General features: G+C 35.7%; 1 protein-coding gene across 2 annotated transcripts in view; it reads right to left on the bottom strand.

Moving 5' to 3' along the window:
- The window catches only part of LPAR1 (lysophosphatidic acid receptor 1), a 139827-nt gene that overhangs the window by 56306 nt on the left and 56296 nt on the right, over positions 1–27225 (bottom strand). Inside the window, exons 1-2 of one of the 2 annotated variants that reach the window (XM_044659278.1) lie at positions 20969–20986; positions 11273–12020 (exon numbers count right to left, since the gene is read on the bottom strand). In XM_044659278.1, the coding sequence (XP_044515213.1) occupies positions 11273–12017 (745 nt within the window). In that variant the 5' untranslated portion in view covers positions 12018–12020; positions 20969–20986. Of the gene's footprint in view, positions 1–11272; positions 12021–20968; positions 20987–27225 lie in introns of those variants that run through there. The other variant, XM_044659270.1, reaches the window with a different exon arrangement.

Genomic DNA, 27225 nt, shown 5'->3' with positions numbered 1-27225 from the left:
GAATACTAGGTTAGAATGATCTCATGGAAAGCCCAATTAAAAATTCAGTTTTTCTTGTGTCAACAGAACTCTACTAGGAGATGAATAGGTGAAGCCATGAATTTCCAGTCACCCTAAGCCAAATTAAATCCCAACTATGCTCAAAGATCTTGTTACTGATGTGTCACCCAACTACATCCTAATGTTTGCTTTGGAGCATTAAAATAACCCTTCTATTGGCACAGAAGGGTTGTCAGAGTTTAAGGAAAGCCAGGGCCAGGCTCGGTCTAGACAATATCATCTTCATTGAAATTCTTGAGGCCATTCAGTTTCGTAGAGGCAACAGGGGCCACCTTAGACTTTAAAGAAATGTCAGAAGAACTAGTTGGTGCACAAAATCTCCTTGCAGAAAGTGGAAACAAAAGTTTTTAATTCATACAAATCTCCATGTTTTTACGTATTCTTCACATTCACCTTTATTCCAAATGATTACATATCATATATTAATACACTAAAGAAATCAGAAAATAAAGTCATAAAGAACACAATTTCCACTTATTTTCATATTTAAGTCTGGTGAGTCAAAATATTTAAAGTTAAAGACCAGAGCAACTAAGGACTAGAAAATATCTGAAGGAGCCATGTTCTCAAAATAAGTCTCTTTGGGAGAATAATTTTTGCACCACTGGAATTGTCCTTTAAATGCTTAACATAATTAATTTTTAATTGCATTTGTTCAGTGGTTCCCCTTCAACCTCTTTCCCTTGAAAAGTTCATATCACATTTGATTCTCACAATACTATGAGATGCTATTATTATTCCTATTTTTCAGATAAGGAAACTGAGGCAGACACAGATAATTGACTTGCCCAGAGACACAGCTAGTAAGTGTATAAGAAAGGATTTGAAATCATTTTTCTAACTCCAAATCCCATATTATTCAATAACCATCCTCTTTTAATTCACACATCTGCAATTGGTTTTGCATACATTCATCTAATCCTGATCTCTTCCCTTGTTACCTCATCCAATCTCAGATTCCTTGAGTATACTTTTATTGCTATATTTCATTTGTGCCTGACAACACCTCATTCTCATTCCAGTCTGTTTTACCTTCCCAGATCAAATAAGAATAAATATGTTCTTCTTAACCCTACAAATCATTAAATTTCTTAATTTTAGTAACATTCATTTGTAATGCCTCTGCTAAGAAATGGTTTTATTCTGCTCTTTTTCTTAATTCTTTCCTTCTCTGTAATACACTAAATACAATAATAATAGTACAATAATGTATGATTTTTTTAATGAGGTCAGTAGGGTACAATTGAAAGTGCTTTATAACCTAAGACAAGATTATATATAGGCAATCCTATTCTTTGCATTTGTCTCCTTCCTTGACCCTTTTCATGCCATGCTAACTTCCTTTTGAAGCTCTGATCCCTATGACCTTAGGTCATGCTCTCCAGACTTCCACAGTTTCCTTTTACTGGAAGTTATTTATAAGAAGCATTATTTTAGATTACAGAAATTGTGTTCCTTAAAAGTTAACATCCTCCCTACAGAATTCATTTCAAGAACACCATATCACCAACTTTTAGCTCTGTAGAATTGTTTTTTGAAACTAAAGAAACGTCTCTTTCCTCTTGGTGGAACTCAACTTTACTCTTCCTCCTTGGGAGCTGAACCCCACCATTCTACCCTTTCTGTTGATGTTCTATGGATCCTTTCTCTTGGTAGAATCAAATTTTACTCTTCTCATGGTAATTTAAATTTCATTGTTCTACCCTTAAAAACCTCCCATCTTTGAGTCTTAATCATTTCATGGCCCACACCTTTATTACATCCTCTCCTCATTTCATTCAGGAATAATTTCTCTTTATTTCTTTATTATCACACTGTCACTAATATTAGTTTACAAGATGATTTTTTTGTCCCTGAAATATTCATTTCTCCTTTCTTTCCTGATTTTTTCTATTATGTTTTCCTCTCCTTAAAATTTTTACTTCATTGTGGCTCTCTTCAATTCTTATTATTTCAACTCTATCTGAGAGTATTTGACCTCCTTAAATAGTCAGTTTGCATACTGAATAACTTGCTCACATCTGAGTTCTTTTGAAGGAATGACTTGAATTCTTTCCTTGTGCTGAATGTTCACTACTTTCTTTGATGCTTCAGTTCAGCTTTGCAGGATATGTTATATTTGGGTGCTATCCAGTCTTTGTTTTTCAGATTATCAGGTTCTGATTTTTCCTAGCATTTATTATAAACAAGGAAGAATCTTTTGTTATACTGATTGTTCTTGAAATGGAAAGTGTTTTTTAATCTTTTTAGTATTTTTAAAACATTCTTTAAATATTTAATTTTTAATTTGATTAAATTTTATCATGGTAGGTTCAGTTTGGGGTTTCTTTCTGTTGGTGTTCTATGGATCCTCTTGATATATACAATTTGCTGTTTGTAATGTTTTATGGACAAATTTCCTGTATTATTTCAGAAACATGGAATTGAAATTTTCTTTTTCACAATTAGATTATACCTTTGTATCCTAACCTTTGGGCTAAGTATTTTTTTTTATATAGTTCTTATACTTACTGCCAATCCCATTTTTAAATTCTCTTTAATTTTTCATTCCCCTTTCTACCATATGAATACTATTATGCCATAAGAAATGATGAAGGGGATAATTAGAGAAAAACCTAGGAAGACTTATGTGAACTGTTGCAATAATTTATATTGTAAAGATAATCATTTGTAGAAAAACTTAAGAACCCTGATCAACACAATGACCCAACAAAATTGCAAAGGATTCATGATGAAACATGCTATCCAACCTTCCTATGGAGAACTGATTCAGAATACAGATCTAAGCATATTTTTTCCTTCTTTTTCTTGGTTTGGTTTGTTTGTTTGAAACATAGCTAATGTTTGTTTTGCATGACTTCATATTTATAATGGCTTTTATATTTCTTGCCTTCTCAGTGGAGAAGGGAGGGAAGGGACAACAAACCTGGAACTAAAAATAAAATAAAACTGAACAAAATTTTAAAAATACTACCATACTTTTTTTTTTCCCAGAGAAAAATTTGTTGTTTTGGGAAGCATTTGTCTTCTCTTCTAAATACTCTAGTCTCTTGTTCATTTAAAAAAAATTGTTCCTTAAAAGATTTAATTTCCATTTTAATTTCTTTTTTTCCCATTTAATTTTTCAGATATTCTCCTAAACCATGGGTTCTTAGATATCATTTTGGGAAACCTTATAAAAATTGGTTAAAATACTTTCACCTTTCTAAAGAGATGGACTCAATTTACTTTGTCATTAAATATTTATTAAAATGGCTTTCTTCATATTTTTGTTTATTTTTCCTCTTATCTTTTTTTTTTTTTTTTTGCATTTGTCACTTCATATTTTTCTATTGAGGCATTAAATGTTTCTTATCTTATTAACAATCCTTTCCCTTCTATAAGCCCAGCATGGTGGTGCTCCTCTCCACCTCCTGCTATACTTTTTCAGTTCTTTCCCAACACCCAAGGCTAGGTGAAGTCTGTGGCTTTCAAGAGATGAAGGAGACCTACTAAGGTTCTTCTGGCGCACTACAGAAAGGAAATTCACTGCCTTTGGAATAAGGAAAAGGAGCTAGAAGAAGAGAGAAAACCTAAACCTTAAAATGTCAAAAAAAATTCTCAAAAATTATTTCTACATGTAACTAAAAATTTTTTTAAAAGGTAAAAGAGCATTAAAAGCAATTTTTTCAAAGAAATATCTGTCTTCCTCTTGTGATTTCATCCTAAGACCCAGAATCTCAGCAGCATAGCAAGGCTTTTACAATGTGCCAGCTCTCTATCTACCCCTCCAGCCAGAGTTTGTAGCCAGCTCTAATCAAGCAAACAATAATATCCCATAGGAAAACTGCCTCAGGTTCCATTCACAGAGATAGTGAAATGATTTGCCAGTTCCTTCTCCAAATCATTTTACAAATAAGGAAACTGAGGCAAGCAGAGTTAAGTGACTTGCCCACAGTCATAAATATTATCTGAGGCTGGATTTGACTTCAAAAAGATAAAGTCTTTCTGACTCCACCACCAATATTCTATCCACTGTGCCATTTAACTGCCCCTAAAAGGCCTTTAAAGGGTACCCATTTATTACATAAATAGAAAAATTTGGGTAGGGAAATAAAAGTGATTTAATTTTAAGTTAAGACTAGAATAAGAGCTAGAACCCAGATCTACTGCCTTCTAGGACATTGTTCTTTCCAATACAAACTTTTCTACATTTAGGATACCACAAATGACAGATACAAAGGACAAAAAACAGCAACATGAGATAAAGGAGCCTCAAACTATCACAGACGGGGGCACAATTCTCTTCCTTTCCTCTTATAATATTTCTAGCTTAGTAACATACTTTCACACATTGTTAAGTAGTTTATTTTGTACTATCTCTCATATACAGAGATAGGGAAGAAGGAAAGAGAATGAGAGAGGGAGAAAAGGAGGGGGTAGGAAGAAAGGGGGAGAGAAATACATTTTATTTCTCACTTTGTGTAGTACTGCTTTCAACCATTACACAGAATGGACTATTCCTAGAGTAGTAGAAATCCTGTGGGCAAATAAGTGTTGAGGATATTGCAAGCTTTGGGGATCACTTAGGGACATGTTAGCCAATTTGAATATTGCAAAGAACAGAAATTAAGTTATTTAGCTTCAATAGACTGACAAGAAGTAGGAGTCAAATGGAAAGAATTTTTATCTAATCAAGAAGATTCTCAACATTATATCTTACACCTAGCATTTTTTCTTGCTCAGCAGGCATGAATTAATAGCAGGGCTATTTCAGTTGTCTCTCCACCTCCCACCCCTGCCCTAATCAGTTGCATTGCAAAAAATAAATAAAGCAAGAAAAACAAATAAAATGAAAAAAATATGCTTCAGCCTGTCAGAGTTCATCAGTTCTCTGTCTGGAGGTAGATATTATTTTTTGTCAGGAGTCCTTTGAATTGTCTGGAATGATTTTTATTGGTAAGAATAACTTTTTTATTGGTAAGAATAACTAAGTCTTTGGCAGTTGATTGTCATTATAATATTGCTGTTATAATGCACAATGTCCTTTTGGTTCTACTCACTTCACTTTGCATCAGTTCATAAATCTTCCCAGGTTTTTCTGAAATTATCTCCTTTGTTATTTTAACACAATGGCATTCCATTCTAATCATATACCATATTTTTTCTTGTTTAGCAGGCATGAATTAATGAGTCACTCCTCAAATAATTGGCATTCCCTCAATTTTTTTTGGTTAGCCTTTTTTTTGTCTCATACTATTGAATCATTCCAATGAAACCTCAAGGTGTATGATTCTTAGAAGGAAATGTATGTTTTATAATCTATGTTTAGTTTAAATTCTTTTGAGAATAATTTCAGGATAAGGATTTTGCCATCTCCCCAGAATCCAGACGACGAACCTGTTTGGTAAAGACACCATGAAGATGCCTGAAAAGCCTTCACTGTACCATGAAGACCAAAATTGAACTTTGGGGTGCAGTTAATTGAATTATGGGGAGTTGAAATTGAGTTGAATGCAATTTGTTCTAATTGTACACTGTTATTCCAATAGGGGACTGCCCCCAAATTGGTTTTTTGTCAATGAGGCTAGTTTTATCCATTTGTTCATCTATTTCTTTTATCCCCCAAATTCCTAAAATTTAGAAGTTGTCTATGTTTACAGATCCAGTGAAGAAAAAGGACCAACCTTTTTTTTGCTGGATCTCAGGGGGAATTGTATATTTGGAATTGGGAAGATGCCATTTAAAAGTATGTTATATATTTCCTATGGACACGTGGGGACTTTGAAACTACATTTCCCATGATTCCTCATGGCAAACAGGAAGTATGATGATGTAAGAGAGGGGATAAGTCTTCTGGGTGAGGAGGAAGTGGCCCTTTTAGCTACCAGGCCAGGGGAAGAGATGAAAGGTAAAAATGGCTGAGGCAGCAGTTTGAATACTTACAAGCGGGAAGTCTAATGATTTTATCCCTATCAGCATGGCCTTAATTAAACTACTAATTTCTCTTATTATATCAGTCTTTATCATTTTTAATCTTAACATAGGTATTATTTTTTAAACCATGGACTTCGGGCTAACCAAGCCTATCATTTTCTAATGTACATATTTAGTTGATATTTAACCTGATTAAAACTTTTATTCATCCCATTCAATTTTACTAGGGGTCTATCCCATCAAGGCCATTTAAAATCTTTATTCTATCATAGATCATTTGCTATCTTATCCCACCAAGTTTTGTAATGCCTAGATGTGATAAGAGCATCACATACCTTCATCTAAAGCCTTGATAAAATTGTTGAAAAGAATGGGGCCAAAGATAGCTCTTTGGGCCACCCCCTAGAGCACATATCACCCTTTAGTTTCAGTCATTTAAACAATTCAAAAGCCATGTCATTATAATGTAATCTAGGTTATATTTCTCTTTCTTGTATATAAAATTATGAAAAATTTGGCAAATGTGCTGAAATGTGTACAAACTACATTACTAGTAACTCCCTGATTGGTCTAATCAATGTATTAAGAAAGTTTCATTGCAAATTGTGATGTAAACTCATGGCACAAATTAAAAGTCAAGTTCATTGGTCTCTAGAGTGCAGAAACCACCTTTTTTGTCAGATAAGTACCAAATGTGTACTTTTCTTTAAAAAAAAAAAAAAAAACAACCCTTACCTTCTGTCTTAGAAATGATACTGTCTCAGTTCTAAGGCAGAAGAATTACAAAGGCTAAGCAATTGGGATTTAAGTGACTTTCCCAGGGTCACAAAGCTAGGAAGTACCTGAGGGCAGATTTGAACCCAGGACCTCCCATCTCCAGACCTGGCTCTCTATCCACTGAGCCACCTAGCTACCACAAATGATAATTTTTTTAGAAATGGAACTTTGTGCAGTTTTTATCACCACTGCCTTTAATGGCTTAGTTCTGGCACTACAAGAGGATCTAATCTACTATTGGCTGAAGAAATGAGCCCCAGAAGTTGACCCCTACAATGTATAATGCCCTTCCTTTTACTGTCTTTGCTCAGCAACAAATAATAAACAAATGAAATCAGAATCATGCTTATTATACTAAAGAGGAAAGACTATGTTTTCTCTAAATCATTTTTCTCCTTTAAGGAGACAAGCATATACCAAGATCAACATGAGCCAACATGAACAAGGGTCTTTTCAGTGTGAACAGTAATGTTTAGAGCCCTAGAATGATTCAAACTTCATAACCAACCACATCTGACAACAGTTTCATCATAAAATTCCAGTCATAAGCAAGCAGGGGTTTCTAGTCTGATAATGTACATTCATTTGGCCTTTTTTTTTTTAAACCCTTACCTTCTGTCTTGGAATTATACTGTGTTTTGGTTCCAAGGCAGAAAGAAGAGACAAGGGCTAGGCAACTGAGGGTAAGCACCTTGCCCAGGATCACATGGTTAGAAAGCATCTCAGGCCAGCTTTGAATTCAGGACCTCTCATTTGCAGATCTGACTTTCTGAACCAACTGGCTGCCCTCACCTTCATTTTCAAAGTGACTTTTAAGAATTCAGCTGAAGATGCCTAAAATTAAATTTTTTCTTAGAATTTAGGAAAACAACCTAAAACTATTTTCCAAAGGCAATTAATTGTCTCCACATCCCAGAAGCCTACTAATATAATCTATTTGGTATTATAATATAATCTAGTGCTTCTGTGACAAGGGTCCTAATTTCATATCAAAAATACCTCTCTCTGTCCTCATCTGGCTTATTGGGCTACTTGGCCTTTGAAATCCTTAACGGGGATACATCCTAGGGGGGAACTTGAGAAAATATTACTAATCATAACAATCTTGGTTTGGCTCTTTTTACCTGTTATTTTTGTTAGGTATCGGACTAAAGGAATCCTCTCATTTCTACTAAGCCTATGAATATGGGACAGAAGGAGAAAACTGAGGAGGCATCTTTCTTTGTAAAAGTATTTCCACTTATTTTTCCCTTGCAGATCTGAAAGGGAAATCTAGAAGATTACTTCTATAGCATTATACACATATAGGAAGAAATACTGTGTTATCTCTAAAGCTTCATATTCGTAATTAAGATAAGAATTGGGCTTATTGTCAAAAAATTTTAAAAACAAAAACTTACAACCCTCTGATCTCAATCAAGTCATCAAACTTTCCACAGAATGGGCACAATGACCTAGAATTAAGTTCAAATTTACCCTATTTCTGACTGAGAACAAGGAGTAGAATTAGAAATAAAATCCTAGGAGACTTTTTTATGTCTATGAGAATATAGAGAAAGAAAGAGAATAGGAAAGAAGAATAAAATACCAAACCTGCTTGTGGTAGGTTAGCAATCAAATGATCATATTTTAAGTAATTTATCTTATCCTTTTTGTTTCATTTTTTTCTACTAAGCCAATTAAAATTCTTTCCCCTTCCTTAATAACTTTTCCTCATAAGTGAACTGAGGTTTAAACTCAACATGCAACATTTTATGTTGTCTGTATCACAAAAACTTTCAGATGAGTGAATGATTTTCAAACTTTCTATAAACTCTCTAAAGAGAACAAGTTGCATCATTAGATCTCCTGTTATGTGTCTTGCACTGACTTTTATTACCTCTCTTGTAAAATGAAGGAGTGGAGTGGAATAGATAACCTTTATTTGTCACAGCCAGTTCTATGTTTTACAATCATGAAACAAAATGGAAGACTATAGATTTTAAATGGACATGTATTCTATAATGTCTCTGAGTATAATCTGGAGTTCAATGAATTACTAATGGTTGACTATGGTATTTAAGATTCTGAGACTGTGAGATAAACACTACAGGATGTCTAATTCTGAGATCTCTATGCATCACCATATGTTCTTTTTTTATTTTGTTGTTGCTGTATTTGAACTCCAAGCTCTTTCCCTCCCTCCCTCCCAACATTTGACGCAGATATATAAACTGTTTATTACATAGTTCCGTGTAGCAGTTCTTTCTCTGGATGTAGACAGCATCTTCCTTCACAGGTCCTTTTGTAGGTGATTTGCATATTCATATAACTCAGAATCACATTTGCTCTTTTTTTTTTTAAGACTTTTACCTTCTGTCTTAGTAACAATTCTAAGACTGAAGAGCAAGGGCTAGGCAACCAGGGTTAAGTGATTTTCCCAGGGTCACACAGTTAGGAAGTATCTGAGGTCACATTTGAACTCAGGTCTTTCTAACTCCAGGCCAAGTACTCTATTCACCGTGCTATCTAGCTGTCCCCATATTTACTCTTCAAAGAATACTGCTCAACAATAGTGTTCAGTCACTCTTCATTATTTGATGATATTCTTTCCATGTTTGTCTAAAATCAACTTGCTCATCACTTTTTTTTTTTTTTTTTTTTACATTTTTAAACCCTTAACTTCTGTGTATTGGCTTCTAGGTGGAAGAGTGGTAAGGGTGGGCAATGGCGGTCAAGTGACCTGCCCAGGGTCACACAGCTGGGAAGTGTCTGAGGCCGGATTTGAACCTAGGACCTCCCGTCTCTAGGCCTGACTCTCAATCCACTGAGCTACCCAGCTACCCCTCATCACTTCTTATAGCACATTACTATTCCATCAAAATCATACCCACAAGTCATTCAGCCATTCCCCAATTGATGGTCATCTTCTCAATTTCCAGTTCTTTGCACATATATTTTTAATACTCAAGAATATTAAATAGTGCTTTGCCTTTTTTTTTCTTGTTACTTCAAGAGTGCACTAAGAGGAAAGGAAGTTAAGTATAATTGAACATTAGTCACATAATAGTCAAACTTTTTTAAAATTACCTGTAATGCTTATCTGGCAGCACTCAATGCTATACTTATTTTTTTTTTTAAACTAGACCTGTGATTTCACCAGTATGGAGAGCTCCAATGAAAGGTTTTCTTCATCAATTTTGGCTGGGATCTACTATGCAACTATTTTAGAGAGTTGCTTGGGGCATTGAAGGGTTAAATGATTGTACAGGGTGATGAAGCCAATATGTACTAAAGACAGGATTCAAATCCAGGTCTTCTTTACCCTAAGCAACTCTCCATCTAATATGGCACATTGCCCCTATAAGAAAGACTTAAATGATAATATTCTATCAAAACTTACTTCATGAAATAGATAAAATGAATAACACATTATAGCACTTCCATAATTCTGTCTCCATGACCTCTAGGGCTATAGGTCCATGACTTATGAGGTATAAAACCATCTTATAATTAGGACCTTTTAGTATTTCATTCATTTTCTTTTTTTCCTCTGTGAATGTAGCAAAGTAGCCTTGACTTACACTTGTGTCCAATCTATGGCAAATGATAAACATTCCAATAGATTTCCTTAGTAAAAAGAAAACTATAATTAGATTCCTGTCTAATAAAGAATATTCTATAGGTGAATTAAAATCATTAAAATTAGTACTTTGACTTATACAAATTGTATTGTTGGGAGATGAGTTTTCTTGTCTTTTCATATTTAAGATACTTTCATATGCACTTAGTTACAACTTTTCTATTCAATGAGACTTTTCTATTCAAAATTTGAAGTATTTTCACCTACTGAAGAAGTAAAGAAGGATAAAGATGTTGCTTTGTCAACCATAATTCAATTTACAAGTAGGTAGGGTCACCATTACTACAGAGTTAACCAGAACAGAAACAACTCAGAAGATCAAATATCTTCCGTCAAGACGAATGTCATAGTAATTTGTTGTAGCTAATCTCATTTTGTGTGGAGAATCTCAACAGAGGTATTATTTATGAACACTTACCTGAAGTAGTTTTAAAAAAGCGAACTCTTATTCAGAAAATACTGATGAAAAAACTACTTCTAGAAATATGTATTAATTCACCTAAGAGAAAGTGCTTTGTATTTGATAAATGAATTTTAAAATATACATACAAAGCTTACGACATAACCAAATAATAAAAGGAAAGTTTTTCAAGCTTAAAGTTTTTTTTTTAAATGAAATTAAGTTTTATAGTTTCACCATTGCTAAAGTCTTCAATGGATGGCCATTTCCCCTTTATCATGATCATTATAATATCCCTAGGGGGAACTCCCTGCCCTTCAACAGACACCGACTCCAGCAGACCTAACCATCATTCAGTGTTGAGGTCAGCTTGTTTTTCTTTCCCTACTCAATATGCACACACTGTTCTAGACCCACACATTACCAGTTCATCTTTACTATTAGTTACTAAGTTATTAGGATTTTGGAAAGAAATTTTTAGCCAAGATACCACTTACCAAGCACAATGACCACAGTCTTCAGGAGACTCATCATAGTGTCCCGATTCCTCCTTGGTCCAGAACTATGCCTAGACATCCTCATAGTCCTTTGTCGGACATACCCAAAGATATGGGCATACAGGACCACCATTACTACAAAGGTAACCAGGTTGAAAATGGCCCAGAAGACTAAGTAAGAGTCACTGTAGAGGGGCGCCATGTTGGAACAGTTAGTGATGTCGCAGATACAGTTCCAGCCCACACTGGGAATGGCGCCCATCACAATGGCCATGGTCCAGATGACCACAATGACAACCACCACCCGCCGGTTGCTCATCCGGGTATGCAGTTGCATGCGAAAAACTGTAATGTGTCTCTCAATTGCTATAGCCAGCAAATTGGCTACCGAAGCTGTCAGGCTAGTGTCAATGAGACCCTGGCGAAGAAGCCAGGTGCTCACAGTCAGTCTTCTTGTATTGGGCCCTGTGTTGAACATTAGATAAAAGTATGCCAGTCCAGCAAAGAAGTCTGCAGCAGCCAAGTTAGCCATTAAGTAATAAATAGGAAAGTGGAAACGGCGGTTGACGTAAATCGCCACCATGACCAGCAGGTTGGCCAACATGATGAAGATACACACAGTGATTCCAAGTCCCATCACGAGCTTGCTGACAGTATTCCATTCCGTGGCGAGGTACTTCCCACTCCGGTTGTAAAAGAAGGCAATGGATTCATTGTAGTAGCATTGTGGTTCACTCATAGCCATAGACTAGAAAAGGGGGGGAAGGAGGAATAAAAAAGGGAAATAGAAAGGGAAAAGAAAAAAAAATCATAGATCAGAACTTAAAGACATTCTATCCAGTTAACACAACATTTTCTCTGAATATGGCAGTCATAAAAAGGGAGAAAAACAAAGAATTTGGAAACCTGATGCTGTGTAATAACATTCCATGAGCTAAGTTAAAACTATGAGGCTTGTCACACTATAACTGGCCTCAGGATTAAAAGCAGCCGGATTAATGAATACGAAACAAGGTTTGAGCTTTGTGGTCAAATTTCATTGAAGCCTGTTGGAAATGCCACATGGTAGATGGAGAAATCTTGCTTAAAAATACATCAGCTCACAAAATGAGGCAATTGGCCTACTAGACTTAGAAAAAAAAAATAAATACTTAAGTCTGTTTAAAGAAACTCAATACATAGTTGATCTACATATGTGACATGTAGTCCTATTTTTTTTTTGCATGGCTATTTCATGTAATAGATTCTCTGACTGACATCTAGGTACAAGTAAGCAACCTGGAGTGAAATTTCCTATGCAGAAGTTTAGACTCTAAACCAGTGATGGGCAAACTATGGCTCTTGGGCCAGATGTGGCCCCCTGAAATGTTCTATCCGGCTGCCCAACGTTATTCCTAATCTGATGAATACAATGAGTAGGATACAATACAATGAAACTTCAAAAGAGTTGCCTTAGAAACAGACTGACAGATGAGCATTTCTCTTCCTTTGGCCCCCTCTTTAAAAAGTTTGCCCATCACTGGTCTAAACAAATAGATCACAACAATCTGAGGAGCATAGCACAGCGCCTAATGTGTGCTTAAAATTCCCATGGTTAGCACTCGATAACCTCAAAGATTTCCTATTACCAAACAAATGTCCATTAGCCAAATTATGAACTGGGATGGTTCTGACTTTAGATAACATCTTTATAAGATATATAGATTGATAGATATATACATATATTTACACACATTTATATACATATGCAAAGATAGATATATGTATAATCTTTACAAGATATATAATGGAACTTTTGAAGGACAAGCAATACTATAACTCTCTAGAAAGAAAAATATATTCATGATGCAATATAAAGAATGTATTCATATGTACATATGTATAATATATGTTATATGCAATATAAAGAATTTATTTTAAGACATTTTAAAGGGTCAAATAATTAGTTAAAATCTATTTCCTTATGCTTCAGTATTATCATGGAGACATAAGTGCTTTGAGGGCAATTTTAGGTTTATCCTTCATGATACCTTATATCTTAATAGGTGTTCAATAAATAGTGGTTGAGAGACAATTATGAACAATAACTTTCCCGGTTATGCAAATATTAAGCACTGGAGAATGCATAAGGCAGATGCTAAATGGTTTACATAATTTGGGGAAGGTCTTCAATGCTAGAAGTAAGGCAAAATCTATTGTATTTATAGTCCTATAATAGACTCTATGGGGAGTGCATAATCAGAAGAGAGCTGAAATACTTAAAATCATTCATAGAAACACTATATAAATGTGCTAAACCACAGAATGACAAAAACAAGTATATTATTAAAAAAAGATACCAAACCTTATACCTAAGAACAGAAACCAAGCCATGTAAAGTAGTTATCAGTGCTAGATAGAAATAGACAAGGAAGGATATGTGGAATATCTATCAGATTTTAAAGGAAAGGACAGATAGCAATTTGAGTTGAGAAGCCAGAGGGCATCCCAGATTCATGAGCAAAGATACACAGACTTGAAATGAAAGAGCAGTCTGGCTAGAGTAAGGGGGCTGTGGGCTATGTTGCCAATAAAAAGATAGAGAAGAGGGAAGGGAACATGCGTTCATTAGGCTCCTACTGTCCCAGGTAGAGGGTTGAGTGCTTTACAAAGATTACTTCATTTATTCCTCATGGCAACACTGTCAGGTAAGTATTATTATCTCCATTTTACAGTTCAGGAAACTGAAGCAAATAGGTTGTTGCCCAGGTGTGTTTTGGGGAGCTAGTCCATGGAGGATCTAAAATTCTAAGTTTAGATGTAAAACTTTTAATATAAATTGGGGCAACCAAGTAGCAAAGTGGATAGAGAGCCAGGCCTGGAGTCCAATGGACCTGGGTTCAAATCTTGGAGGAGAGGGTAAAAAAGGAAAGGGAGAAAAGGGGAGGGGAGGGAAGAAGAGAGGAGTGAAGGGATCGGATATCAGGTCTAATCTCTATCCCTTTTGTATATATTACAATAGGATGGCATTCAGACTACTGGAGCTAAGAAAACCTGGACTCTGGTCCTGCCCCTGGATATATCCTTGTCTGTGTAATCTTAGAAAAGTCATTTCATTTCTCAGTGCTCTAAAACAGTAATATCAAAATCAACTAAAAATACATTCCTGTGGGTCAGTAGAAAGCCACAAATTAATATTATCTCTGTTGTATTTTGTATTTATTTTGTAAACATTTAACAATTACATTTTAATCTAGTTCAGACCACATTCAGGAGTTTTGACACCTATGCCAGGAACTAACTCAGCCAGAATTCCGGACGTTAATGAGGGCCAACCCTTACTCCTATTTTATGTATAAGGCACAGGCTTTCTGTTGTTGTTGACATTCGGTTGTTTCAGTCATGTCTGAGTCTCCAGGTCATTTTACAAAGAAGGAAACTGAAGCAAACAGGATTAAATGACTTTCCCAGGTCACACAGCTAGTAAGTGTCTGAAACTGGATTTGAACCCAGATCTTCCTGACTCCAAACCCAGCATTCTATCCACTTCAAGGTCAGGGAGGATGATTAAAGAGGATTGCTCTTGGCACATACTAGGCATCAGAAATGAAAAAGAAGAAAAGAAATAATGCTTTGAGAAGCTTATAAACCCTTATGAGTGATAAGACATATAACAAATATAACTTATATGTACTGCAAGTTGCAATAGGAAAATTACAAAGGAGAGATTAAATATAGTAGTCTAAGACTATTCAGGCAGAGAGATTACTTCTGACTGGAGAGAGAGATCTGGAAGGGTGTGGGACTTCAGGGGGAAGGGCCCTATCTCCCTCTATTCAAACAGCCACAGTTCTGTATCAGATTCTTATCAATTCTTACCAGGATTGTTTTTTTTAAATCTTCCCTTTTTGCTTAAAGGAAAAATAAAACCTTTGGCTTGGCATCCATGGATTTCAAATCCACGTCCAACATACACTTCTAGCATGAACTCACTCCCTTTGTGAATCTCTGTATTTCTGATAGGTCTAACCTAACTATTTTCCCATCTCATTTGGCCACTAATCTTTCACTGTAGCTCATGTGAGTCATCTCTCATGCCTAGATTGTTTTCTTTATATTCTCCTTAGTTAAGTCTTAATAGAGATACCACTTCTTCCAGGAAACTGTCTCTTAAGATATCTTCCCACCCCCATCCACAATAGGATTTAGAGCTAGAAGAGAATTCAGATCATCTAGTCTAATCCCCTAATTTCATAGATGATCCTCCTATGATCTTTCTCTATAAGTTTTCTTGAACATTTTGTCCAGGGTCTGGCATAGTACCTGGCACATAGTAGGCACTTAAATGCTTAATGGTTGACTGTTTCCCAACTTAGCCCTATCATACCTTACCTTGCATCATATTTCTAATTTTCATAGCTGTCCTATCACATATTAGTTGATAAGTAGTTCCTTGGGAATAGGAACTGGCTCTTGTTTCAACATCATATGCCCAGGGCTTTGAGGTGCTTTAAACACAGAAGAAGTTTGGTTGTACTGAATTAGCCCATGAAAAAAGAGTATTATAAGAAGCTAAATGTAGAATTGACCAGAACGCCATTATCAATCCACACTAAAAAATGTATCTCTCATAATTTTTTTTAATGAGAGAAAAGGGCAATTCCTTCATGCTCTGAAAACAAATATAGAAAGGTCCTAATAGTCTTCCTTCCATCAAGAATATACACAGATAGGGAAATAAATAAAACCACTACTTTTCCCACTAGCCTCATATAACCTGTTATTCTCCCTGGCTTTTTGCAAGGCTGGGGTCAAGGTTACCACCAGCATAACACAGCTGTGATAGTAATCAGGGCAAATCACTAATAAAGTTCAAACAGGGGAGCTGGCAGCTGATTAACTCTTCCCACTGTGACAAACCATGTAATCAAGGGTCACAGGCCAAAAAGTACTCACTACTCTATTGAACTGCAGGATGCCAAAGCAAACAAGACTAGGGCTTTAATACTAAAATACTGAGCCTATTCCAATGGTCAGCCAAGAAAAAGGGACTCTTTTCTTCTTCACCTGCAAGAAAGAAAGAAAAAAAGGGGAAGGGAAGAAGGAAGGAAAAGGATCACTGAGAAATTCATTCCCTAATTCAAGAACTAGTAAAAATCTCTGAAATAAGTGGAATAAAGAACATTGTACCCCTCAAAAATTAGTGCAGATCAGATAATGTGTTCCAAGGGTCAAGTGAGACCTTTTGTTCTGACTGCCTGATTTGAATTAAACTCACTTGTGTGCATATCTTATCTCCCATGCTACCCAGCTAGATCAAAGAGGACACTTGTTCTTTTATATTCCCCTCCAACTTCCACTAGTAAAGACTTAGCAAATTATCTCTTGAATTAAAAAAAATAAGTAAAAAGTCACAAATCCATCACTTCTACCTATATTCAAAAGGGGGAAAGATTTGTTTGTCAGAGCAGTGGAACAGATGTTCTAGATATCCCAAAGGTTACCTCAAGCTATCACGAAATTTCAAAAGAAAGTCAAAACAAAAGTTGTTTGGCCCAAACTGCAAATGAACACGTGGAGCTGATCTTTGCAATGTACAGAAGGCGCAATGGGATGGGATGGTGAAAGGAGAACAAGGAGGGCATCCTCTAGGACAGAGATGGGCAAACTTTTCAAAGAGAGGGGCAAAGGAAAGGAAAAAAAACTTTAGGCAGGCCAATATAATTTATTAAAAAATAACAATGATACATTTTACAAAATTCTTCTATTTTTTGTGATGCTAAGCCCTATTAATGACTGAAAGATTATGAAGGAGAAGGGACGTAGTTTGCCCATCACTGCTCTAGGATTTTATTGAGACATGTGAAAAGGGGAATGAATGACCCAAGCTCAAAGTTCCATTTTAAATCATGAACAAATGATTAACTCTAGACATAAGAACACTTAAATATGGGCCCCAGAGGCATTTAATATTTAGGAAGAGGATCCTTACTCTTCAAAGGAAGAAAGAACCAGACATAAAAGCTTATAGCTATAGATAGGACTACCTCTAGAGAAATTTCATTATTATGGATAGTGCTCTATTCAAGAGTAGGGATGGGGGTGGGGAAGATGGGTGTAGGGAGGGAATCCTTCAAGATTCTAAGCTTTTATTAAGCAAATAAAATAGTCAACAAATGACCCAAGCTCAAAGTTCCATTCTAAATTATGTAGGAATGATGAGTTCCTGTGAGATGACTAAGAGACAGAGTTCTTGGCCCTATTTAGTGCCCCAAAAGAGAAGCCCAAAGTTACACAATAAGTGATAGTTTCTTTGCCTATAAAATTAGGAAACTGAACTCTCAAGTTTCCTCTTATAATATGGAGTCAAATTGATGAAAAAGAGAAAATGGTCAACACTGAATTAGAAATGAAACGGGAAGGCAATAATGAGAAAAGAAAATTGCAATTCCTCACCAGGGCTCAAATTAAAAGTCAAACACAAATTATAGTATCATAGATATTTACGTTGGACTTCTCGTTTTACAGATGAGTAATCAGAGATGTTATAAATATTTTTGTATATATGGGTTCCTTTTCTCTTTCTTCAATCTCTAGATCAAAGAAAATGCAGTGTAATGACTTCCTAGATCCATGTTGGAAAAGACATGGCATATGTGCCCTGGTGTGCGGGGGGGGGGGGGGGGGGGGCTGCTCCATCCCCCCTTCTCCACCATGCCTGAGGACAACTTTCTCACCCCTCTGTCCAGCAGACCAATGGGATGCTATTCTAGACACACCAATAAATTGTCTTCCAAGTTAGCCAATAGGTTTTATTTTGCATTTCCCTAGTGATGAGTGATTTGGGACATTTTTCTTTCATATGACTATTGAAAGCTTTACATGTTGAATTTTTAATTGCTACATTTTTTGTGATGCCTCAGATACCCTGGGCAAGTCATTTAACCCTGTTTGCCTCAATTTCCTCATTTATAAAATGAGCTAGAGAAGGCAATAACAAACCACTACAGTATTTTTGCCAAGAAAACTCCAAATGGGATCATGAAGAGTCAGAAAGGACTGAAATGTCTAAATGACAACAGGCTTCTTACTTCCATTTACTCCCCTCTCTCTCTCTCCAAGTAATCATCTTCCCAGTGACCAAGATAATCTTAAGAAAACACAAAGTCCTTTTTACTCTTTTTGCTCAAAAATCGCCAGTGGCTCTCTACTGCCTCTAAATAAAATTGAAACTCTTATACGTAGTATTTAAAGTCCTCTGCAATCTGAAACACTACTTTTCCAGTCATAGTTCAATCTGTTCCTTTTGATTACTGCCTGTTTCCTGTCCTCTCCTTCCAAGGCTAGGAACGTAATCTGTTCCTTACCTATACTTTTTTTAATTCTCATCTTACTTTTAAGATTGCTTGCATACCATCACCTCTGTAAAGCTTTCCTTGATCCTCTCCCCCCCCCCCCGCCAGTACTACTTCTTCTTCTTCCAACCTCAAATTACCTTGCAAGTACTTGTTAATATACATATTTTATTCTCCCAATAGAGCATAAGCTCCTTAAGAGCAGAATTAATATCTTCATCTAAGTCACTAATAAAAATGTTGATATAAATAGCCATATTATAGACCTTTCTCTGACATTATAATCCATTGTTTTTGTTATTAATATGTTGTATAAATCTATATTTTATGAAGTTATTTCCTCACAAATACTCAGGAGATGAGTAATTCAAGTATCGTCATCTCCATTTTACAGAATAGGTAATGGAAGTTCAGAGAGTTTAAGGATGGTACAAGTTGGTGGGCAAAGTGGGGATTCAAATTCAGGACTTCTGGATTTGTCTGGGATATCAGGGCAGCTAGGTGGCACAATGGATAGAACTGGGCTTGGAACCAGCAAGATTCATCTTCCTGAATTCAAATGTAGCCTCAGACAATTACTGACTGTGTGACCCTGAGCACATCACTTATCCCTTTGCCCTCAATCTCTTCATCTGTAAAATTGAGTTGGAGAAGGCAATGACAAATGACTCCACTGTCTCTGCCAAGAAAATCTAAAATAGGGTCACAAAGACATGGTCAGACATGGTCAGAAATGACTGAAATGACCCAACAACAAAATTAGCCTGACCTGGCTTCTTCAAGTCCCATGCTAATTCTACTGTAACACAATATTTTCCTTTTAAATATATTCTCTTGGAATATCTATAAACCAAATAAAAATACACTTAGTTATTATACCATGAAAGACTATAATACCATCAAATACCTTCCTAAGATGCAGATATACTAAGCATACTATATTTTCCTGAATTCCTCTATTGTAAAAAAAAAAAAATTAACAAGGTTTACATGGGATGATTTACTAAATTTATGCCAGCTTTTGATGACTTTTCCAAATCTTTACTGTTTTAATCATCAATTCTAGAATTTTCCAGATGATCGACATCAAATTTACTAATCTGTTCTTTTTTTATCTAGATCTTTGCCTTTTTTTTTAAGGGGCGGGGCAACATCTGCTTATCTCTTGCCATTTGTCATTTTTCCCCACTCTCCATCACAGTATTTTTCAAATATATCTTCAAAGTCTTAGTATTGTGAAGACAACTATTTGAAGTTGTAGGCTTTTTTAGGCAGCCAATTTATCTACATTTTATAAATGGGTCCTTCGTGGATTGTGTTGTTCAATCATTTCAGTCATGTCTGAGTCTTCATGACTCCATTTGGGGTTTTCTTGGCAAAGATACTGGAGTGCCATGTCTTCCAGAACATTTTATAGACAAGAAAATTGAGGCAAAGTTAAGTGACTTGCCCAAGGTCACACAGCTAGTATGTATCAGTTTCAGATCACAGTAAAAGAAACAGAGTTCCTGCTAATATTTCAGAAAAGTAACCCCCCAAAAAAGTAACAAAGTTTTCTCTCTCCCTCTTTCTCCTCTTCTCCCTCTTCCCTCTCTTCCCTCTCTCCCCCTACCTAGACGGCCAGGTTGTGGTTGTTGTTTTTTTTAATATAAGAAAACAAGAATTCTAAGATCATTTAATTATTTCCTGTGACATCTCATTCTACATAACTGTGACTGACTAAATATTTCATAAAGTTTGCACCTATTAAAAAGAGATCTATCTTTAAAGCTTGGGGCTAGTGAGTCTTTATTGACCTGCCAAATCCACAAAATGTCCCTGAATGACATTCATTTAGTGGTAAATAGGGAAAAATTATTCCCACCAGAGGAATTCCTGAGTTTTTCCTGGCTTAAAAGAGAATACAACTTTTATCACCAAACCTTGATATTCAACTATAGAAAATAATAGTTACTTGGGTTCTTATCACTCAGTTTTCCTTTTTCCTTTTCTTCTAAAAATTGACCCATATCCCTTTACTGTGGGGGAAAATGACTTCTCATTTCCCTTAACTCTAATCTTTTTATTTCCCTCATTCAGATAGTACCATTGCTAAAGAATAACACCATTTCCAAGTAGCAAATGTAACATGCTTGCCTTTAAGCCTTATGTAATGTGCCTATCCCTTAACGTGAATCCTCAGAGCCCTCACTGATGAGTCCTTTGACATATCTGTTCATGATGCCTCCTTGATATGGTGTGAATTTCTTGCCCTGACCTGGATTACCTTACCTTAAAGGTAACTAATTCAGAGACAGTTCATGAACTGGGGCTACACCCTTGGACTTAGTCTTGATCCAGGGGAGCTGGGGTGCAGTAGCACAGAAAACTTTGGCTGAGTGATCAGATGGATAAAAAAGCCAGTCAAATGCATAAATAAGAAAATGGCCTTCTGGAGAATAGCCTAAGTAGCCACAGAACCTCTCTAGGGAAACCTTGTAATCCAGGTAATAAAGTCTGGTAGAAGAATTCCTGAATTAAGTTTTCCAGAGAGGTGATCAATTTTAGATCAAGTGGGAGCCAGAACTGAGGAATAGGATTATTCAGAGGCAGTAAATAGAGAAACAAACATGAATCTTGTCCCCCTTTCACTACTACTGTAAATAATATAGATTGTTAAGGTACAAGGACAGGAGGAAACTCTGAAATAACCCTGAAATACTGTCCCCTTTTCTAATCCCAGAATAGTATTACAAGTCTGGAGAATGGTACAGATTCCCAAAGAGAGATGAAAGCCTACCAGAAAGGAAAAGAGAGTTGCTTTGACTCTTTATAAGTTCAGGTATGAGTCCTTTGAGGCAGCTAGGAGATGTAGTAGAGAGAACACTGGGTCTAGAATTAGGGTGACCTGAATTTAAATCCAGTCACACATACTTGCTTCTATATGGCCCTGGACAAGTCACTAAAACCCTGTCTGCCTATGTTTCCTCTGCTCTAAAATGCAGATAACAACAAAGTTGTTGTAAGGATAAAATCAGATCATATTTGTAAAGTTTAGTTTAGCACAATGCCTAGAACACAGGGATTCTTAAATGTTCCTTCATTTCTCTTCCTTTTTAATTTTGGAAGTTAAGCTAAATGATGCCTGTACTATGTTTTCTTTAAACCTTTACCTTTTCTGTCTTAGAATCAATATCCTGTATTAGTCCCAAGGCAGAATAGCAGTAAGGGCCAGGCAATGGGGGGTTAAGTGACTTGCCCAGGATCACACAACTAGGAAGTCTCTGAGGCCAGATTTGAACCCAGTACCTCCTGACTCTCAATCCACTGAGCTAATTAGCTGCCCTCTTATGTTTTATAAACTAAGTAATTTTAAGAACCCAGAATCCATCTCATTTTTTCCAAGACCTAAACATAAGTCAAATTCTAATGTTCCTAGGGAAACTTAACATGAAGGCACACTACAAAGAAATTTTGAGAAAGAAAAGGAGAACTTTTAAAGATGTGACAACTTATGATTCCAAAACAGCAAAGATGAAGGACATACTATATAGCCAAGGCAAAAATCTGTTTTGCATAACGATGTATATTTAAAGGTTTAATTCCTTTCTGTTGTAGTTGTTTTTATTTTTTCAGTGGGGGAGATGGTGGGAGAAAAAATATATACTTGTCTGTTAATTAAAAAACAAAATTTTTAAAGAGAAAGGAAAGAAAGAAAAAGGTGTTTACTAAGAAATCCCCTTCTCTTCCCAGCCAATTCTGAACAGGATACACTAAAGCTAATAAAGCTTTAGTTCAAGAGGTCATAAATTTGAAAATTCTGTGATTTTCAATTTGATGTTTTAGAAAAAGCACTGAAATGTGGTTTGAGAGACATGAGTTCTAGACCCAACCCTGTGATCTAGTCACTGTAACTCTCTGAGCTTTGGTAACTTCTTCAGTAAAATAAGAGAGTTGGTCTAGGGCAGAGCTAGGTGGCTCAGTGGATTGAGAGCAAGGTCCTGGATTAAAAAAAAAAAAGTGTCTGTCCTCAGCCACTTCTTAGCTGTGTGACCCTGGGCAAGTTGCTTAACCACCAATTCCTAGTCCTTACCATATTTCTACAGATGGAAGTTAAGGGTTAAATAAATAATGTTGGTTTAATAGACTTTCTTAATTACCTTTGGTTCATGGATCCCTTTTGGCAGTCTAGTGAAGTCAATGGATCCCTTCTCAGAATTATGTTTTTTAAATGTCTAAAATAACATACATAGAATTATCAAAAAAAAGTTCAGAGATGCCAGGCTAGGAACTCCGGATCTAGGTGACCTAAGTTCCCTTTCAAGTCTAAGACTCTGTAGTTCTTTTTGATGCTCTTTAATGTGGAAATACTTTATTCTATAAATTCCACTAAGTAACATATTTCTGATGCCTTCCTTTTTTAGGATGTGGCTTAAATATCAGGGTATGGGTACAGAAATTCACAAATAGCACATGCATCTATTTGTGAAAGTAACTTTCTAACTGAACTATTTTAGCACTTTAATTTAAGGGAAGTTCTTAGGTGCCTGTACATAATAAGCAAGTAGCAGAGTGATCATGCATCAAATGAAGGTCAATGGAGAATAAGACAGTCTTATTACAGCAAGGTATAATCCACAAAAGACAGAAATCCTATTGGAAGCTATGATTACCACCTCCACAGATGGCGTGTAAGACCAATAGGGTATAGACCTTTCATAGTATTTGGTCACTGTAAGGTTACTGCAAAGAAAATAAAAATAGTCAGGGGAAAGGAAGTCATACAATTTTTAAGAAATGGGTTGGGGGGGGGCAGTAAAAGGAGAAAGTTTCACTGATCATTAAAGAAATAAAGCAATTAGAAACTTTATACTATAAATAAAACAAAGAAATAAAAAAGATCTCATTTGTGGCTTACCTTAGACATCATTATAGTTTTGTCTTATGACATTCAGACCACACCCTTTGGTCCAAAAATAAATTATATCTTCAAATTTTGCTCCATGTTTATAAAAGCAAAGGAATAAGGGGGGAAATGATGGGTTAACCTTTACCAGTAAGCAAAATGTTACTTTGAATTATACTATGTTAGCTGATGTAAGGCTTTTAGGATTTAATAGAAAACAGGGTCTAAAATGGAATAAATTAGACAACTCAGTGTTTACCTCTGCAAATATTTTTTCCTGGAACTATTCTGTACTTTTCCACATACACATAGCACTGATTTAAGCTTACTTTTCTTTGACAGATCTTTTGATGCATCACAAAAAAACTAGCAAATACAAACCTTATATGTAAAAGTAACAGCAATTTGTCCTCCAAGGTCCCCACCAAAAGAGGATCAATCAGAGCAGTCAGATCAAAGTCTACTAAAGGAACATGTCCATTTTATGCCAGTCAGAGAATGTTTTATACCAAAATTAGCCACTTTACTAGACACTGCACTTAAACATTTAGTAATTTTTAGTCAGTCATGAAAAAGTAGATTGCTTCCTTCATCTTTATCATATTGTGATGACTTTCAGATATTCACTTCTAATGTATATTCCTGATAACACAGAATATTCAATAAATGTATTTTAAAATACTTTTAATTATTTGATATGTGCACTACATTTGTCTCATAGTGCCTATTAATAGGTTGATCTTGTCTACTTTTTTAAATGTACATATTAAAGTTTAAATTCATTTACTGGCATAACCTGACAAAGGAAAAGGGGTTATGGGACAAAAAGAGAAGAGGAATGGAGGTTACAGATATTTAGAACTTGAAGAACTCTAAAGAGTCTTGTCTAATCTATTTATTTTATAAAAGAAACTTCTAAAATAACTGAATTCAAGGTCATTTAGCCAATCTGAAATAGATTTCAAAGCAGAATCTAGGTCTTCTAATTTCTAATTCAATGTTCTTTCACTACACAAAATAAGGAAGAGGGTTATTGCTTGAAATGACGGTTCTTTTTTAATGTGGATGTCCACTGTCTTCTTCTAAAAGTATTTGCTCCCAAAATCAGCTCTTAAATCTTTTAAAACCAGGATATCTTGTATAGGGCGGGGGGAGAAGTGGGGTACAGCTAGGTGGCTCAGTAGATAAGAGTCAGACTTGGATTTGGGAGGTCGTGGACTCAAATATGATCTCAGAAACTTCCTTGCAGTATAACATTTAACCCCAATTGCCTTTTCCTTACCCCTCTTCTGCCTTGGAACCAATATTTAGTACTGATTCCAAAACAGAAAATAAGCTGTTTGTTTGTTTTTTTAAGTTGGTAAATTTTGTGGAGTGGAATCCCAGTGTATTGATGCTATCTTTCAGAAGAACCAAGTTAGCTATCAATTTTTTAAAAGTTTTTCAAAATTCTTATTTTCTGTCTTAGTAACAACTCTAAGACAAAAGGGTAAGGGTGAGGCAAACAGGGTTAAGTGACTTTTCAAGAGTCACATGACTAGGAAATGTCTGAAGCCAGTGTTGAACCCAGATTCTCCCAACTACCAGCATGACTAACCACTATACATACTACCTAGCTGCCCCTGCTATCTCATTAATAAAATGGTGGTTTCCCATGAAAAACTATAGACTGGTCAACTTTTAGAAAGAAACATCAGAGCTCAGGGTAAAGCCTGGAGGACAGAATGTTATAATCTAAATCAGATCCTTGAAATGAAGTTGGCACAAGAACACTAGAAAGTAGAAATGAGCTCTGGGATTAAATCTCACCTCAGACATCCTACAAATGACTTAAATAAAGTCATAAATCTTCCTGGACCTCAGTTTCTTTATCTATAAAATGAAAAAGTACCTATAAGACCCTTCCTCCTCTAGACCTATGATCAATAGTAAGAAAGTCTCTGCACCGTGATTCGTTCATGTAACAATATTTAGGGTACACAGAGAAACACCTTACTATCTACTGACATTGACACTGATGCTGAGTTTTAATGGACTTGATGCTCAATGAGCTACAAACAATATGCCAAATAAGAGTAAAAGTTACCTTGTATAAGAATTTCATATCATAATCCATTCCTCTCCTAAGACTGTGTATAACACTGTGCGATTTCATGCTGTGCTTCTTAGTGGTTTCTGGTTTTTTTCCCAGTACATGTCTTGTTTTCACTTATCCAAATGCCCCTGGCTCTAATCTGGGAGCAGGTCCTTGAGAGCAGGGAGCACATCTTAATTCATCCTTGTATCCAAGTAGTTTGTGGAGAGTACTTAATAAAGATTGTTTTTCAACATGAAACTTGAAGTTTGGAGTGTGAATCCATTATCAGCAGTTAAAAAGAACATCTAGATATCCCTCAATACCTCAGGCACAGGGTAGCCAGGTGGTTAAGTGGTTAGAGAGCTAGGTCTGAAGATGAGAGGACCTGGGTTCAAATCTGACCTCTGATACTTCCTAGCTATGGGGCCCTAGGCAAGCCACTTAATACCAATTGCCTAGCCCTTAACTGCTCTTCTGCTTCAGAAGGTAATGGTTTTTCTTTAATACCTTAAGCACGTGGGGTGCCTTTCTTGAAGGTCCTCATCTTCCTTCTCTTCATGTCTCCACCAATTTCTAGCAAAATGAATGCATTGCACATATCAAAGTGTCAAATGTATTTAAATATAAGTTTATTAATGAATGTGCTCAACTGTTAGCAGAGAGAAGTAGATGTCTGGAAGTCATCACTATATGATAAGGACCAAGGAGTGTATAGAACTGAAGGAAATTGTGACAGATTTTTAAAATCAGGTATTGATCAACAGAAAGTTTTTAACAAAAAGTAAAAATGGAATGTGTCATCTGTCACTGATTATTCCAAAAGACTAACACTGCTCATGGCAACCAGGAATATCATAACTGTAATAATTGAGAACGTCAATTTACCTTGGAGAAAATGCTGCCAGCTAAGATTCTCATGCTAAAAAAAGTCATCTTCAAGGTTTATTTGTTTGATGAAATGAACACAACACAATTCTGAAGTATCTCTCATAACTGGGTGCAAAAAGTGGAATCTGATGTCAACTTTATACACAAAGCTTTTGCCACTACTATTTCAGGGACTTTTATGTGGGCAGCTAATGTCAAAGTCCACCAAATTCACTTAATCTAATTTTCAGAAACCCAAAAGGTTTTCTCACCATGGGAATTGTGGAAACCCTTTAGAATCTAGGAAAGAGTATAAATTAGGGCAGTGAAGCCTGCTAAGTTTCAAAGCATAAGGCGTATCTTTTTGCAAGTGAATTGCAAGCAGAGAAGGGGGACAATGGATGCTTTCTTTTCTATGACTGTTTAGAACAATTCAGGCTATTTACTTTTATTAATTAATTTATATCTAGCACTAGGTGGCCTTGGCCAAAAAAAAAATGCTCTTTGTTAAAAAACATACAAAGTAACAAATAAGCCAGCCAAACAAAAACAAAGCTTTTTTTTGTTGTTGCTGTTACATGATTTTCCGTCCTTTTTAACGTCATGTTTGCTGGGAGTCCATGCTTGTTCAGCCTGAAGTATAATAAAAAAAACTATAAGCATAAAAAAATCCTCAATAACATCACCTTCCATGGATCATTACCAGAAAAATAATTTATTCTTTATTTTTTCTAGTGATATTGAGTAATTCCATTAATTTTGCATCTAATGATTGAGATCATAAAAATCT

The sequence above is a fragment of the Gracilinanus agilis genome, chromosome 1, assembly GCF_016433145.1.
Source record: "Gracilinanus agilis isolate LMUSP501 chromosome 1, AgileGrace, whole genome shotgun sequence".
NCBI lineage: Eukaryota > Metazoa > Chordata > Mammalia > Didelphimorphia > Didelphidae > Gracilinanus > Gracilinanus agilis.
This window is presented reverse-complemented; position numbering and strand designations above follow the sequence as displayed.